The sequence below is a fragment of the Pan paniscus genome, chromosome 1, assembly GCF_029289425.2.
Source record: "Pan paniscus chromosome 1, NHGRI_mPanPan1-v2.0_pri, whole genome shotgun sequence".
Classification (NCBI taxonomy): domain Eukaryota; kingdom Metazoa; phylum Chordata; class Mammalia; order Primates; family Hominidae; genus Pan; species Pan paniscus.
The window spans coordinates 180456025-180472326 of NC_073249.2; the positions used below are offsets into that span (position 1 = coordinate 180456025).

Below are 16302 nucleotides of genomic sequence, written 5' to 3' on the forward strand. Positions count from 1 at the left end.
TTAAGTCAATGAATAAAGCAGACCAAGTAAGACTCCTTTCCTTTCTCCTTTCCTGTCCTCTCTCCCCTTTCTCCCCTTTCCCCTTTCCCCTTTTCCTTTCCCCATTCCTTTCCCCTTTCTTCTCTCCTTTCCCTCTCCCCTTTCCTCCCTTTCCTTTTCTTTCTCTCCCTCTCTTTCCTTTTGTTTTTTTTAAAGACAGAGTCTCATTCTGGATGAACTCCCAGGCTGGAGTTCAGTGGCACACTCTCAGCTCACTGCAACCTCCACCTCCTGGGTTCAAGTGATTATCATGCCTTAGCCTCCTGAGTAGCTGCGACTATGGGTGTGCACCACTACACCCGGCTAATTTTTGCATTTTTAGTAGAGACAGGGTTTCACCATGTTGGCCAGGCTGGTCTTGAACTCCTGACCTCAGGTGATCCCGCCTGCCTTGGCCTCCCAAAGTGCTAGGATTACAGGTGTGAGCCACTGCACCCAGCCACATTCTTTTTTTTTTTTTTTTAAAGACAGGGTCTCTGAGTCTGGGCATAGTGGCTCACACCTCTCATCCCAGCACTTTGGGAGGAGGCCAAAGTAGGTGGATTGCTTCAGCCCAGGACTTCAAGACCAGCCTGGGCAACATAGCGATACCTCATTTCTACAAAAATAAAAATACATTTAAATAATTTTTTAAAAAGAGACCGGAAGGCCAGGCACGGTGGCTCACACCTGTAATCCCAGCACTTTGGGAGGACAAGGCAGGCGGATCACAAGGTCAGGAGATCGAGACCATCCTGGCTAACATGGTGAAACCCCGTCTCTACTAAAAATACAAAAAATTAGCCGGGCATGGGGGTGGGTGCCTGTAGTCCCAGCTACTCGGGAGGCTGAGGCAGGGGAAAGGCGTGAACCCGGGAGGCAGAGCTTGCAGTGAGCCGAGATGGCGCCACTGCATTCCAGCCTGGGCGACAGAGCAAGGCTCCATCTCAAAAAAAAAAAAAAAAGAGAGACTGGGTCTCACTATGTTGCCCAGGTAGGTCTTGAATTCCTGGCCTCAAGCAATTCTCCCACCTCAGCCTCCCAAAGTGCTGGGATGATGGGTGTGGGCCACCATGCCCAGCCAAGAATATTTATTTCTAAAAAAATATGCTCTCCCACTATTCTGGAAACCTATGGCTCTCTTCATCTTTGGTAGATACTACAGTTTATTTACCCAAAATCATTCTCCTCTTCCTCCTTATTAATAGAACCCCAATTTTTTGGAAGGGGAAAATTGCCCCAAAAGACTACATTTCTCAACCTTTCTTTAGTTTCGCTCTTGTTGCCCAGGCTAGAGTGCAATGGCGCGATCTCGGCTTACCATAACTTCTGCCTTCCGGGTTCAAGCGATTCTCCTGCCTCAGCCTCCCGAGTAGCTGGGATTACAGGCATGCGCCACCACGCCGGCAAATTTTGTATTTTTAGTAGAGACGGGGTTTCTCCATGTTGGTCAGGCTGGTCTTGAACTCCCGACCTCAGGTGATCTGCCTGCCTCGGCCTCCCAGAGTGCTGGGATTACAGGTGTGAGCCACCACACCCGGCTAAGACTTTCTTTTACAACTAAGTATGACTATATGACTAACTTTTGGTCATAGTTGTAGGCATAAGTATTGGATAGGAATTCTGGGAAGATATTTTTAAAAGGCTGACATACTTGGGAGATGAAATGAGTCTCTTTTGCCCAATCCTTTCCTCTTGACTCAAATATGGATGTGATGGCTGGACTTCCAGCAGTCATTCTGGACCATGAGGCCTTGCCTTAGAGCTTTACTAGTTACATATCTTCTCCCTCTTAAAGGGAGGGAGGCTAAGGCTGACACTAGCAACAAAATACGTTGCAAAAGGAAAAAGGGAGCTTAAGTCCCTGATGATTGTGGAGCCTCCATACCTGGAGTGCCTATATCTCAGCTTCTCTTATGTAAGAGATAAATTAATGTTTCCTCTTTAAGCCAATTAGTTAGGTTTTCTATCAAATGCAACCAAACCTAATTCTGATTTACCATCTACCTTTCATTTTCTCTTTATTGGTAGACATGAGTTCAAGAAATATCTCACTTTGCTCTTAGTGCTACTATGAGAAAAATATTGCAAGCTTGATGATAAATGACACTTGATACCTGGCCTCTGAGTCAAAGAACAACAAGGTAGGGTGGGAATGGTAAAGAATGCGAGATGCAAGTGTCCACCTTATCTAATAGTGGTCACTACTATGAACCAGCTTAGTAATCCCATAAATAAATGTCTCCTTTTTTTTTATTTTAATGAAGATGAGGTCTATGTTGCCCAGGCTAGTCTCGAACTCCTGGACTCAAGTATTCCACCTGCCTCGGCCTCCTAGCTTGTGCTGGGATTACAGGCGTGAGTCACCGCCCCCCGGCCAATGTCTCCATTTTTGAGGGCGCTCAAAGAAGTAAAAATTGTATTCTCTGCTCTAGAGGAATTTGCAGAAGGATATGAACTGAGAAAAAGAAAGATGGGTTCCAGTTCTGGCTCTACCTCCAATTCTTGTATTATTTGTTTAATCTCCACAGAACTCAATTTCTCCCTCCATAAAATATGAGGGCTAGACTAAGTAAACACTAATTTCCCTTCTTATACAAATTCTGTGATCCTGTTTTCCTCAGATCAAGAGTTGTCACTTGATGAGGAGCTGGGATGAAGGTGAGGTGCTGATAGTTAAGCATGCCTTAGAAGAACAACTCTCAATTACTTCTTCTTTGCCCTTCTTCCTCCTCCTAGTTCAAGTTCCTCCTCCTCCAAGTAACCCTACCCTTACTCATCTCCCTTCTAATGGATTCCCACAGCATTCAGTCAGAGAAGAATTGTCCAGCACACAGGCTGGGCTCTCTTGCATTGGATTCATTAAGCCCATGACCCCACCTTTTCTTCTCTCCCTCTGGACTTCCAGAAGGCTATGACCAAATGTGATATCTCTCTGAATCAACCAATGCCTATCATAAGGCTGGATGCTGACTCAAACTGTGCAAGCTGGCTGACAAGACCTGGAAAAGAAGGGTCTAGGTCCAACAGAAGGGCTTGGGCACACGGCAAGAGAAGCCTGGCTGAGCTCCAGGTTAGGTGTGTAAATTACAGCCCTTTGTCAGGGGCCAAAGGAAAAAAACTATCTATTTTAAGGCAGGATATCGGCCAGTGGATGGCTAAAGTGAGTACTTAACAGTGCACAAGGCGCCAGGCGCGGTGGCTCACGCCTGTAATCCCAGCACTTTGGGAGGCCGAGGTGGGCGGATCACGAGGTCAGGAGATCAAGACCATCCTGGCTAACACGGTGAAACCCCATCTCTACTAAAAATACAAAAAAATTAGCCGGGCATGGTGGCGGGCGCCCGTGGTCCCAGCTATTTGGGAGGCTGAGGCAGGAGAATGGCATGAACCCGGGAGGCGGAGCTTGCAGTGAGCCGAGATCACGCCACTGCACTCCAGCCTGGGTGACAGAACAAGACTCCGTCTCAAAAAAAAAAAAAAAAAAAAAAAAAACAAACCAAAAAAAACAGTGCACAAGACTGGGCGCGGTGGTTCACGCCTGTAATCTCAGCACTTTGGGAGGCCGAGGTGGGTGGATTGCAAGGTCAGGAATTCAAGACCAGCCTGGCCAACATGGTGAAACCCCATCTCTACTAAAAATACAAAAATTATCCAGGTGTGGTGGTGGGTGCCTGTAATCCCAGCTACTCAGGAGGCTGAGGCAAGAGAATCGCTTGGAACCAGAAGGCGAAGGTTGTATTGAGCTAAGATCGTGCCACTGCACTCCAGCTTGGGTAGAAAAGCGAAACTTCTTCTCAAAAAAAAAAAAAAAAAAAACAGTGCACAAGGCCTTCGCTGGGCTACTTTACTGAGACAAATAAGATGTGGGCCTATCCCCAAGGAATCCACTTTTTTTTTTTTTTTTTTTTTTGAGACAGAGTTTTGCTCTTGTTGCCCAAGCGGAAGTGCAATGGCGTGATCTCGGCTCACTGCAACCTCCATCTCCCAGGTTCAAGCGATTTTCCTGCCTCAGCCTCCCGAGTAGTTGGGATTAGCCCACCACCAGGCCCGGCTAATTTTTTGTATTTTTAATAGAAACGGGGTTTTACCATGTTAGCCAGGCTTGTCTTGAACTCCTGACCTCAGGTGATCCACCCGCCTTAGCCTTCCAAAGTGCTGGAATTATAGGCGTGAGCCACCGTGCCAGAATCCATCATCTTTAAGAGGGAGAAGATATATAACTAGTAAAGCCCTAAGGCAAGGCTAATGTTGCAAGGGCGATACCCATGCTGTGGGAGCATAGGAGACAGGCATCATTTCTGAACCGGCCAGCAGAGGTCATAAGGACAGACGTCCAGGAGGTGGCACACTTGAGCTGAGGCTTGAAAGTCAAAAGGATGACTGGGCAGGCAGGATATCGGCCAGTGGATGGCTGAAGTGAGTACTTAACACAAGGGGCCGGGCGCGGTGGCTCATGCCTGTAATCCCAGCAATTTGGGAGGCCTAGGCGGGCAGATCACAAGGTCAGGAGATTGAGACTATCCTGGCTAACAGGGTGAAACCCTGTCTCTACTAAAAGTACAAAAACAAATTAGCTGGGCGTGGTGGTGGGCGCCTGTAGTCCTAGCTAGTAGGGAGGCTGAGGCAGGAGAATGGCGTGAACCCAGGAGGCGGAGCTTGCAGTGAGCCGAGGTCGTGCCACTGCACTCCAACCTGGGCGACAGAGTGAGACTCCATCTCGAAAAAAAGAGAAAAAAAAAGAAAAAAAAAAAAAAGAAAGTCAAAAGGATTTGGACAGCCAAGGGTGAGGGAATTCCAGGGAGAAAATTTAACAAGAGCAAAGGCAACAGAGAGTAGCAGAGTAAGGTTAAAGCACATAAAGCCTAGAAGAGTGACATATAAAGCATATAAATGGTGGCTGCAGGCAGATCTTATCATTTTAGTTGGTAGGCTAAAGAAATGGGCTTAATCTTAGAGGAAAAGTAAACAGATGAAGAGGAGTGTGTATCATGTGATCAACTGATCAGAGCCCTACTTCAATCTGACTTCAGAGAACTTGCTCAGCAATCTTTCTTGACCAATTGACAGAGAAAGAGAGGAACTAATGAAAAAATACACAAGCTTAGAAAGTAAGTACTACCCTCCACTCTGACTTTGGGACTAGAGAACCTACCATATTCTTTTTTTGTGTGTGTGTGAGACAGGGTTTCACTCTGTCGCCAAGGCTGGAGTGCAGTGGCAGGATCTCAGCTCATTGTAACCTCCACTTCCCGGGTTCAAGCAATTCTCCTGCCTCAGCCTCCTGAGTAGCTGGTATTACAGGAGTGCACCACCACACCCAGCTAATTTATGTATTTTTAGTAGAGATGGTGTTTCACCATGTTGACCAGGCTGGTCTGGAACTCCTGACATCAGGTGATCCGCCTCCCTCGGCTTCCCAAAGTGCTGGGATTACAGGCGGGAGCCACTGCGCCTGGCCGAACCTACCATATTAAATGTACCTGGGACTAGGTGAGGTGGGGAGCTCTCTCTGCCCAACACACCAGCACCCTGACTTACGGCAACAGCCAGTCTGAAGCAACGCTAGTGTCTTTCCCCCAGGAGCTGCACATAGGTCAAGCACGATGTCCCCAGGCTGCAGGCCGAGGGCCAGAACAGGCAGCAAGGAGGCAGCATCCATCAGGTAGTACTCCATGACACCCAGGCTGCCAGGTCTGGAAAAGAGGAGACCACTTTATTGTTAAATTCCAGGTCAGGACACCCACTGGGAGTCTAGGCCACCAAGTCCATGCCCTCTGGGGCTTGAGCTCCAATCACCAAAAACTCATTTTTCAGACCCACACTTACTTATTCACTTATTCACTCATCTATACGGGAGCCAGAATGATTATTTATTTACTGATTGATTGACTGACGGAGTTTCACTTTTGTTGCCCAGGCTGAAGCGCAGTGGCACGATCTCGTCTCGCTGCAACCTCCACCTCCCAGGTTCAAGTGATTCTCCCGTCTCAGCCTCCTGAATATCTGGGATTACAGGTGCCCGCCACCATGCCTGGCTAATTTTTTTTTTTTTTTTTTTTTTTTTTGAGACGCAGTCTCGCTGTGTTGCCCAGGCTGGAGTTCGGTGGCGCAATCTTGGCTCACTGCAACCTCTGCCTCCCAGATTCAAGTGATTCTCCTGCCTCAGCCTCCCAAGTAGCTGGGATTACAGGCTTGTGCCACCATGCCCAGCTAATTTTTTGTATTTTTTAGTGGAGATGGGGTTTCGCCATTTTGGCCAGGCTGGTCTTGAACTCCTAACCTCAGATGATCTGCCCGCCTCGGCCTCCCAAAGTGCTGGGATTACAGGTGTGAACCACTGTGCCTGGCCAATTATTGTTTTTAAATAGCTGTCTTCCTCACTAAACTGGAAGCTCTATGAGGGCTTGTTCATCAAGGCACTTAAATGCCTAGCATTTGGTAGATAATTTTTTTTTTTTTTTTTTTTTGAGACAGAGTCTCGCTCTGTCGCCCAGACTGGAGTACGGTGGCACGATCTCAGCTCACTGCAACCTCCACCTCCTGGGTTCAAGCAATTCTCCTGCCTCAGCCTCCCAAGTAGCTGGGACTACAGGCGCACGCCACCACACCCAGCTAATTTTTTTGTGTTTTAGTAGAGACAGGGTTTCATCATGTTGCCCAGGCTGGTCTCAAACTCCTGAGCTCAGGCAATCCGCCCGCCTCAGCCTCACAAAGTGCTAGGATTAAAGGCGTGAGCCATCACACCCAGCCAATATTTTTTAATAAATAAATCAGTCTTTCAAAAATCAATTCCCATACCCTACAACTAACATTGAGCTCTCCTTAATTGTTAAAGCATAATTCAGCATTTGATTCTGCAGTCTTTTCTCATTCAACTTCATATACATGAGGATTGAATCAAGAAACTGAACTTCTCCTTTCTTTTTCCCAGTCTAATACCAAGTTTGTGCCCCTAGGCCAGCCCTATTTCCTAGGAAAGTCCCACTACCTCTTTGCTACCATGAAGTTACTTTTCCTATTCACTTTGATGGGTGGCTGTGAGGGCAAAATGAGAAGACTGCTGTGAATAACACACATTTCAACTTGAGAAGGCCCAGTGAGTGCTCATGTAAAAGGTGGCTGTTTTCTACCAGAGGCACAGAGCAGAGTGGGTTCAAAGTGCAGGTTCTGGGTCTAAATATTAGTCACACCACTTACCATCTGAGGGACCTAAAGCAAGTAAGAATCTTAACTTCTCTGTACCTCAGTTTCTCCAAATGTAAAAGAGCAATAATATTACCTACTTCATAAGGCTGCTGACAGAACAAAAAGAGATAACATATGTACAGCACCTCAAAAAATGCCTAGTCTGTATAAACATGCCATAAATATTAGCAATATTATGGTCCTTATTACAGAGGGTAGAAGCTGGGTCTCAACATGTCTACTTCCAGCAGACACTCAGGACCGCTCCAGTCATGGCTCCAGATCCTACCTGGCAGGAGGGAAGCGACTGATATCCCCTCTGTCAAAAGTGAAGCATCGAAGGTTCGGACTGCAGGTCCAGGAGGCAGGGGATGGGGCTGCAGATTGGCCACCCTCAGACTGCAGTTTCCAGTGGGAGATGGCTTCATTCACAAAGTCCTTGGCACTCAGCTGCTCCAGCTTAGCACTTACATGATCCCAGGCAGCAAAGTTATTGACCAGTGCACCATACTTCTGCTCTGAGAGGAGACTGACACGGATTGATGGCCAAAGATCTCCAAACTGCACACTGTAAGTCATGTCAAAATTCTGCAAAGCCAGTCGAACAGCAGGGAATTTGGGCTCTGTGGCAGCCTTAAAGAGAGAGGACAGGCTTATTGGTTTTCCCAGTCTTGACTCTACCCCCTACTACCTGACCCCACCTCAGAGCCTAGGGGCAAACTTGGATCCAGCTAGTGCCCACTCCTGCTTTTGCATCCTGCCTGCCTGCCAGAGAAGTGTGAGAGGGAAAAGTAGTGGAGGGTGGGCCTTCCCATCCCAGGGTTCTCAGATAAAGATGTAACTCTCACGGTACTGTGCGGGGGTCATCAAGAAGGGGGACCTTGGAGAAAGAGGAACTTAGGAATATGGGAGCTCAGGAGAGGACTCTTGAGGAGAGCCTGCAGAAGATTAGGAGAAACTATGGAGGCTCTGGGAAGCTTTGAACTTAAAAGCAAAAGGCCCTTTTCTTCTGAACAGTTCTATTTTCAAAGCACTTTCATGTCTACTAGCTTATGTGAGCACTACAACTGATAGCTCAGTAAGATACAAAAAAAAATTAACAACATTTCAATTTGATGAAGAGATGTGGGTAACTTACCTAGCATCACACAGTGACTAGCACCACCATGCTTAGAATCAGAGGGTTGAGGGTCATGCTGGGAGAGTTCCCAGACCCCAGAAAGGTTGGATAAGGAGGGCCCACAGAATCTTGAGGTGTGAACCAAAACAGGGACTTGTAGGATGACTGCTATGGGGGTAGCAGGGGACAAGAGGACAAGAACGAGGAGGCAGAGTAAAAGAGAAATGAAGACTTCAGATGAGGAGTGCACAAGTCGGTCCTGGTTGCTGCAGCTGGGATGCTTGCTATAGCTGGCAATCTTGTTACTATCTATGCCTTGCTCTGGCCTAGATTTTTGGTCTGGTCAGAACTTTTGCTCTGGCCCTCATTTCTTGTTATGGTGAGGACTCTTGCTCTGTGACTTTTGCCTCGCTGGGACTCTTGCTCTGGCTCCTGCTATGTTGGGGACTCTTGCTCTGGCCTTGACCTTTGCCATGTTGGGGACTCTTGCTCCGGTTCCGACTTTTGCCATCATAGACTCTTGCTCTTGCCCTGACCTCTGCTAATCTGGGGACTCTCACCCTGGCGCTCATTTATGCTAAGTTGGGGACTCTCACTCTGGCCCTGACTTGTGTTTTGTTGAGGATTACTGCTCCGGCCCCAGTTTCTGCTAGGATAGGGACTCCTTTTCTGACTTGGACTTCTGCTCAGATGATGCCTCTTGCTCCAGCTCTGACTTCTGCCATCATGGGGACTCTTGCTTTGGCTCTGGCTTTGGCTTTGGTGGGAACTCCTGCTCTCGCTGTCACTACTCTGGCATTTGCTAATAATAGTCGAACTACAGCTGGGATTGGTGCTACAGCTGGAAACCTTGGATGAAGGCAAAGGGCAGCTGTAGGGGATCTGCAGAGGCTCTTTGCAAGGGCCTTGAGAGGCCACAGGGTAGATATGGAGGCCACAGGGGACAGTATCAGGGTAGGCCCGGACTCGGGGGACAATGGGTAAACTTTGAGGATCAAAGGGTGTTCTCAAAGGGATAAAAGAATAGATGTGGGTAGAACAAGGAGGCATCACAGGCTGACAACGAGGTTGGGGTGGGCCCCTGGGAGTGCTATAGGTGTCACACAGGGGCACAATGGGAGGGGGGCCTGTCGAATGATTGAGGGAGCCAGACAGTGGGCAGGGATGGGGGGTGGAGGGAACCACAGAGCATATATGGGTATTGCAGGGGGGCCCTATGGAGGGTCCATGGGGGCTGCTCTGAGCATAACTATTGGCCGAGACAGGATCACAAGGAAGGCAGAGGGGAAGAGAAGTGGGGATAACACTTTTGAGAGTTCTAGGGACCACAGTCGGTAAGGTAGTCCCTGGGGGAAGTTCTTTGGGGCTGGAATTTGAAGGAGTTTTGATGTATGGCTGCATACAAGAAGGACCAGAGAGGCAGGAGGGAGGTGGGGGACAGGTGTGGGCCTTAGCGGGCTTGGGCTGGCCAGAAGGGGTGTGCTGGGGAGTGTTGACTAGGGAGAGACATTTGTGGGGAGTACGTGACTGTCTTAACTCTGGGGACTTAGGGGACTTCGGTTGGGGGGAAACTGGAGTGGGAAGAGGGGGTTCATTATAGCTTCTGCGGGGAAGTGACTGGGGTGGAGATATAAACTGGTTGCCCAGGGGTGAAGGGAAGGAAAGGACAGAATGAGGACCATGGGGACGAGATGGTTCCTGGGAACAGGGGGGACCAGAAGTTGTGGTGTCCGGGGTTAGGATGAGGTAAGAGTTCCCAGTTGCCTCCCAGGAGAGAAGGGACTCAATGCAAGCCTTCCTGGGAGCCTGGGACTGGGGTGAGCAAGGAGAATCAGTACTCCCGGGGCACAGGCAGATGGCATAGCAAGGACTCCCAGGGGTAGGTATGTAGGCCTCTGAGGAAAGATGGGAGTAATGATAAGAGCCCTCCTGAGGTGAGCTGGGAGAGCCAGGCATGCCTGCCTGAGAAGAGAGTGGGAAGCCACAACAATTTTTCTCAAGGGGCAAGTCAAGCTGTGGTTTGGGTTCACAAGAGTCTAGAGGCTTAAGGCTGCCATGGTAAAAGCTGCCAGTAGGTGGGGAAGATGCTGGGGAGAGAAGGGGGTCATTATAACTTCTCCCTGAGAACCAGTGAGAGGGCAGAGAGATCATCAGCCCAGTTTCCAAAACTCTGTGAGAAAGGGTTGGGGAGGCCATAGGACTAGTTTCCACCGGCCGGCGAGCAAGAGGAGGTGAAATCGTGAGGCAAGTTCCCGGGGTCCTATGTGTAGGAGGAGGCGAAATCATGGGTCCAGTTTCCAAAGGTACATGAGTGAGCTGAGGGGAGGTCACTGGGCTCGTTCCCGGGGACTGATGAGCAAGGGGAAAGGAGGTTGCCGGGCTGGTTCCAAAAGCTGAAGGCCATCCGCTAGAGTAACAGAGATTAGTGTGCTGGTCACAGCACGTGCCTTGAAGACAGGGACGCCGCATTCTGGAGGGACTCATCCAGCTGCAATAAGGGGTCTGCTGACAGAGAGGGGGTGACCCCGGAATGCTGAACTGCTCAAAATAAGGGCTGGAGAGTGGGGAACCCGAGTGGCAGGGCTAGCGGCAGTAGGTCCTTTCCAGGAGTGGGGAAGAGGACTCAAAAGACCATCTCCCTGAGTGCGAGGAAGGTTGTGGGGGTGGAAGAGATGGTGGAGGTGGCGAGGGAATCGGCTGGGGTGGGCAGGGGGGCGTGCCGGTCATAGAAGAAATTCCAGGGCTTCCAGTGAGGCAAGAAAAAGGGTCTCTGGAGAAGCAGGGAGAGTCCAGAGGATGAGAGGATTCGTTGCACCTTTTGCCAGGGTTTGGGCCGGCAGTATGGACAGGGTGGTCGCTGTAACCTTTCCCGGTCGCCAGAGGCAGCTCGAGGTTGAGGAAGGGGCTGAATCCTTTCCTGCAAGGCGGCGGAGACCCAGGAGTGCAGGCAAGGTCGCTATGGTATTTTCCGAGGGGTGAGGGCGACCGGGCTGGAAAATCAATGAGGAAAGGAGGAGAAGTCATGTGGGGGAAGAATGGGCAAGGGAAAGGGGGAGGGGAGGGAGGGAAGTAAAAGGGGGAGTGGGGGACAGAAAGGTAGGTGGACACAGCTGGGGAACAAGAGACAGTGACATCACTAAAAGAATGAAGGCGAAGGTGATGACGCAACTTAGAGGGGCGGAGTCAGGAGACTGCAGACGTAACAAGTGGAAGACACTAACGCTCGGGACATAGAGTGCGGACAGAGGCGGTGACGGAAAAGACGAGAGAGGGAGGTGCCTAAGGACGCTCCGTGGAGTGCTTGGGAAAGACGCTAGGCGTTCTAGAGGGCCGGGAAACGGAAAGACTGGAGAAGTTTCCACCCTCACTTTTCCCTCCTGCGCCCCCAGCCGGACCTTACCCATTTCTTCTTATATCGATGTCTCCGCGGGACCGTCGCGAAGTCCACACGCTTCAGCAGCTCCCGGACACCCCTCAGTGTCAGCGCAGCCATATCGGCGTGCTCCACGGGGTAATTCCGACCGGAACCGCGACAGGAGACTCGCGTGTTCCGGGGAGGTGGTGAGCGCCACCCGGCGGGACACGAGCGAAAAAAGGGGAAGGAAATACATCTGACGCTCTCCCAGGACTCCGCGCGCCTCTACAGACTCCGCCCAGCCAGGGGTCCCCTGAAGGCTGCTGGAAAAAGAGCAACCTGGCACCCGGAATAATGACTCTGCCTGGATGCTTAGAGCAGTGCGAGGGACTCCAAAGAAGCCCCTAGCCCACTTGGGGGACCAGGGAGGATTAGGAGTTGGTGGTTGAGTACCGAAAGAGTTAGCTAGGCGGGAAGGGCCTCCTAGGCCGAAATTGCATGGAGGAAGATCCTTAGGTAGAGGAAAATGAGACCAGGCTTGTAGGCAGAAGCAGATTTGCAGTGAAACAAATGAAGCTTAAGTTTCGGGACCTGGCCGGGCGTGCTGGCTCACGCCTGTAATCCCAGCACTTTGGGAGGCCGAGGCGAGCAGATCACGAGGTCAGGAGATCGAGACCCTCCTGGCTAACACGGTGAAACCCCGTCTCTACCAAAAATACAAAAAATTAGGCCGGGCGCGGTGGCTCACGCTTGTAATCCCAGCACTTTGGGAGGCCGAGGCGGGCGGATCACGAGGTCAGGAGATCGAGACCATCCTGGCTAACACGGTGAAACCCCGTCTCTACTAAAAATACAAAAAAATTAGCCGGGCGTGATGGCAGGCGCCTGTAGTCCCAGCTACTCGGGAGGCTGAGGCAGGAGAATGGCGTGAACCCGGGAGGCGGAGCTTGCAGTGAGCCGAGATTGCGCCACTGCACTCCCGCCTGGGCCACAGAGCGAGACTTCGTCTCAAAAAAAAAAAAACAAAACAAAAAATTAGCCGGGCGAGGTTGCTGGCGCCTGCAGTCCCAGCTACTCGGGAAGCTGAGGGATGGCGTGAACCCGGGAGGCGGAGCTTGCAGTGAGCCCAGATCGCGCCACTGCACTCCAGCCTCGGCGACAAAGCGAGACTCCGTCTCAAAAAAAAAAAAAAAAAAAAAAAAAAAAAGTGGAGGCGTGAATAACCCACCCCTTGTTTAGCGTACCATCAAGAAATAACCATAAAAATGGGCAAGCAGCCCTTGGGGCTGCTCTATCTATGGAATATCCATTCTTTCATTCTTGTACTTTAATAAACTTGCTCTCACTTTGCATTGTGGACTCGCCCTGAATTCTTTCTTGTGCGAGATCCATGAACCTCTCTTGGGGTCAGGATCGGGACCCCTTTCTGGTAACAATGCCTGTAATCCCAGCCAATCTCCCTGCCTTTTGATCTCCCTGCCTCACTCCTACCCACCCTGATAATTGGCTGTTGAATGATCATTTAAAAACACAGTTTCTGATCATGTCCCTCCTCTCCACTGGATCCCTACTGGTGATGTCAAATGTTGTGGGGCCTAAAGCTTCCGCAATTTGAGAAGACATAGTTAAGAAAAATAATACAAAACTTGGCCGGGCGCGGTGGCTCACGCTGCGCCCAGCCGAAAGCTTTTTCTTATTTGGCATTTGAATGTGGAATTTTGGGATTTTCTTATTGGCAACAAATACTGTCAGTTATTTTCCTTGAAGTGACAGGCTCACTTTGTTCATTTTTCAAGAAAAAGCCTGGCCGGCACTGTGGCTCATTCCTGTAATCCTAGCACTTGGGAGGCCGAGGTGGGTGGATCACCTGAGGTCAGGAGTTGGAGACCAGCCAGGCCAACGTGGTGAAACCCAGTCTCTACTAAAAATACAAAAATTAGTTGGGCATGGTGGCTCATGCCTGTAATCCCAGCTACTTGGGAGGCCGAGGCAGGAGAATAACTTGAAACCAGGAGGCAGAGGTTGCAGTGAGCTGAGATCATGCCACTGCACTCCAGGCTGGGCAACAGAGTGAGACTCTGTCTCAAAAGAAAAATTCTAGTATATTAAAATATAATTGATTTTTTCTGTTGACCTTGTATCCTGAGACCTTCCTAAACTCAATTATTACTTTTGGTAACTTTTTGGAAATCTATTCAGGTTTTCTATGCATATGGTCATGTCTTTTGTAAATAAAGACACTTTAACTTCTTTCTTTTCTATCTATATCCCTTTTTTTTTTCTTTGCTTTATTCCACTGGCTAGGACTTCCAGTACACAGTTGAATGTAAGTGGTGATGGTAGGCATCCTTGCCTTGTTCCCATTCTTAAGAAGAAAGCATTTAGTACTTCACCATTATATATGATGTTAGCTGTAGTTTTGTGTGTGCGTGTACCTGCATGTGTATAGATGTCCTTTCTTAGGTTTAGAAAGTTCCCTTCTGTTCCTAGTTTGCTGAGATTTTTAAAAATCATGATAGTTGTTGATTTTCCTTAAGGTTTTTTTTTTTTTTTTCTGTTAAGATGATCATACAGTTTTACTCCTTTTTTTTTTTTTTTTTCTTTTTGACGGAGTTTCGCTCTGTCACCAGGCTGGAGTGCAGTGGTGCCATCTCGGCTCACTGCAACCTCCGCCTCCTAGGTTCAAGCAATTCTTCTGCCTCAGCCTCCTGAGTAGCTGTTATCACAGGCATGCACCACCACGCCCGGCTAATTTTTGTATTTTTAGTAGAGATGGGGTTTCACCGTGTTGGCCAGGCTGGTCTCGAACTCCTGATCTCAGGTGATCCGCCCACCTCCCAAAGTGCTGTGATTAGGTGCAAGCCCCTGCGCCCAGCCAGTTTTACTTCTTTATTCCATTACTATGATGCATCATGTTGACTGACTTTTCAATATGAACCAACTTTGCATTCTTGTAAAAAACACATCAATTCATGATACAAATACAGTATTTTTTTTCTTTTAGACAGAGTCTTGCTCTGTCACCCAGGCTGCAGTGCAGTGGCACAATCTTGGCTCACTGCAACCCACTCCTCCCAGGTTCAAGCTATTCTTCTGCCTCAGCCTCCTGAGTAGCTGAGACTACAGGTGCAGGCCACCACGCCCAGCTAATTTTTATATTTTTAGTAGAGTCAGGGTTTTGCCATGTTGGCCAATCTGGTCTTGAACTCCTGACCTCAGGTGATCCACCCACCTTGGCCTCCCAAAGTGCTGCGATTACAGGTACGAGCCACTGCGCCCAGCCGATGATACAGTATTCTTTTTAAATATTGTTGGGATTCTTGGGTCTGAGTTAATGAGTCGTATTTGCCTGCAGTTTTTTCTTCTTATAAAGTCTTTGTTTGATTCTGATATCAGGGTAATGCTGGCCTCATAAAATGAATTTAGGAAATGTCCCTTCACTTCTGTTTTCTTTTTTTTTTTTAATTTTTTCTTTTTTTGAGTTGGAATTTCCTTCTTGTTGCCCAGGCTGGAGTGCAATGGCATGATCTCGGCTCACTGCAACCTCCGCCTCCCAGGTTCAAGCGATTCTCCTGCCTCAGCCTCCTGAGTAGCTAGGATTACAGGCACCCGCCACCGCACCTGGCTAATTTTTTTTTTCTTTTGTATTTTTAGTAGAGACAGGGTTTCACCATGTTGGCCAGGCTGGTGATTTTTATTGATATATAATAATTGTACATATTTTGGGAGTACATGTGATATTTTGATACATGTATATGATGTATAATGATCAATTATGAAGGGATTGGGATATCCATCACCTCAAACACAAACATTTATCTTTGTGTTGGAATCATTATAATTCTTCTAGATATTTTAAAATATACACTAAATTATTTATAATTATAATTTCCCTACTTTACTATCAAATACTAGAATTTATTCCTTCTCTCTAACCGTATTTTTGTACCCATTAACCAACTTCTCAATTTATTTTCTTTTTTTTTTTTCTTTTTTTGAGGAGTCTCGCTCTGTCGCCCAGGCTGGAGTGCAGTGGTGCCATCTTGGCTCACTGCAAGCTCCACCTCCTGGGTTCACACCATTCTCCTGCCTCAGCCTCCCAAGTAGCTGGGACTACAGGTGCCCACCACCACGCCTGGCTAATTTTTTATATTTTTTAGTAGAGACAGGGTTTCACCATGTTAGCCAGGATGGTGTCGATCTCCTGACCTCAGGTGATCTGCCTGCCTCGGCCTCCCAAAGTGCTGGGATTACAGGCATGAGCCACTGCGCCTGGCCTTTTTTTTTTTTTTTTTTTTTGTGATGGAGTTTCCTTCTTGTTGCCCAGGCTGGAGTGCAATGGCACATCTTGGCTCATCACAACCTCCGCCTCCCAGGTTCAAGCAATTATCCTGCCTCAGCCTCCCGAGCAGCTGGGATTACGGGCATGTGCCACCACATCTGGCTCATTTTGTATTTTGAGTAGAGACGAGGTTTTCTCCATATTGGTCAGGCTGGTCTCGAACTCCTGACCTCAGGTGATCTGCCTGCCCCAGCCTCCCAAAGTGCTGGGATTACAGGCATGAGCCACCGTGCCTGGCTCAATTGCTTTAATGATATAGGGCAGTGGTGATTTTATCCC

At 48.8% G+C, this 16302-nt stretch overlaps 2 protein-coding genes across 8 annotated transcripts in view; both read right to left on the reverse strand.

Annotated features, from left to right (window-relative positions):
• NSUN4 (NOP2/Sun RNA methyltransferase 4) overlaps nucleotides 1-13419 on the reverse strand; it is a 61477-nt gene extending 48058 nt beyond the window's left edge. For 2 of the 7 annotated variants that reach the window (XM_055093399.2, XM_055093394.3), the window contains exons 1-3: nucleotides 11727-13419; nucleotides 7496-7839; nucleotides 5560-5714 (exon numbers count right to left, since the gene is read on the reverse strand). In XM_055093399.2, the coding sequence (XP_054949374.1) occupies nucleotides 5560-5714; nucleotides 7496-7839; nucleotides 11727-11819 (592 nt within the window). In that variant the 5' untranslated portion in view covers nucleotides 11820-13419. Of the gene's footprint in view, nucleotides 1-5559; nucleotides 5715-7495; nucleotides 7840-8344; nucleotides 8478-11141; nucleotides 11273-11726 lie in introns of those variants that run through there. The other 5 variants (XM_063601292.1, XM_034964185.3, XM_008965205.6 and 2 more) reach the window with 4 other exon arrangements.
• Nucleotides 8833-11132, reverse strand: LOC117980968 (sperm head and tail associated protein-like). The gene has a single exon (XM_034964174.3). It carries the CDS (start codon nucleotides 10808-10810, stop codon nucleotides 8837-8839), a length of 1974 nt encoding a protein of 657 aa, XP_034820065.1. The 5' UTR covers nucleotides 10811-11132; the 3' UTR covers nucleotides 8833-8836.
• Nucleotides 13420-16302: the final 2883 nt, after the last annotated feature.

What these genes read in the sequence shown, in the direction of transcription:
- LOC117980968 (XM_034964174.3), bottom strand. Translation starts at nt 10,810, where the DNA reads ATGAGTCCCTCCAGAATGCGGCGTCCCTGTCTTCAAGGCACGTGCTGT.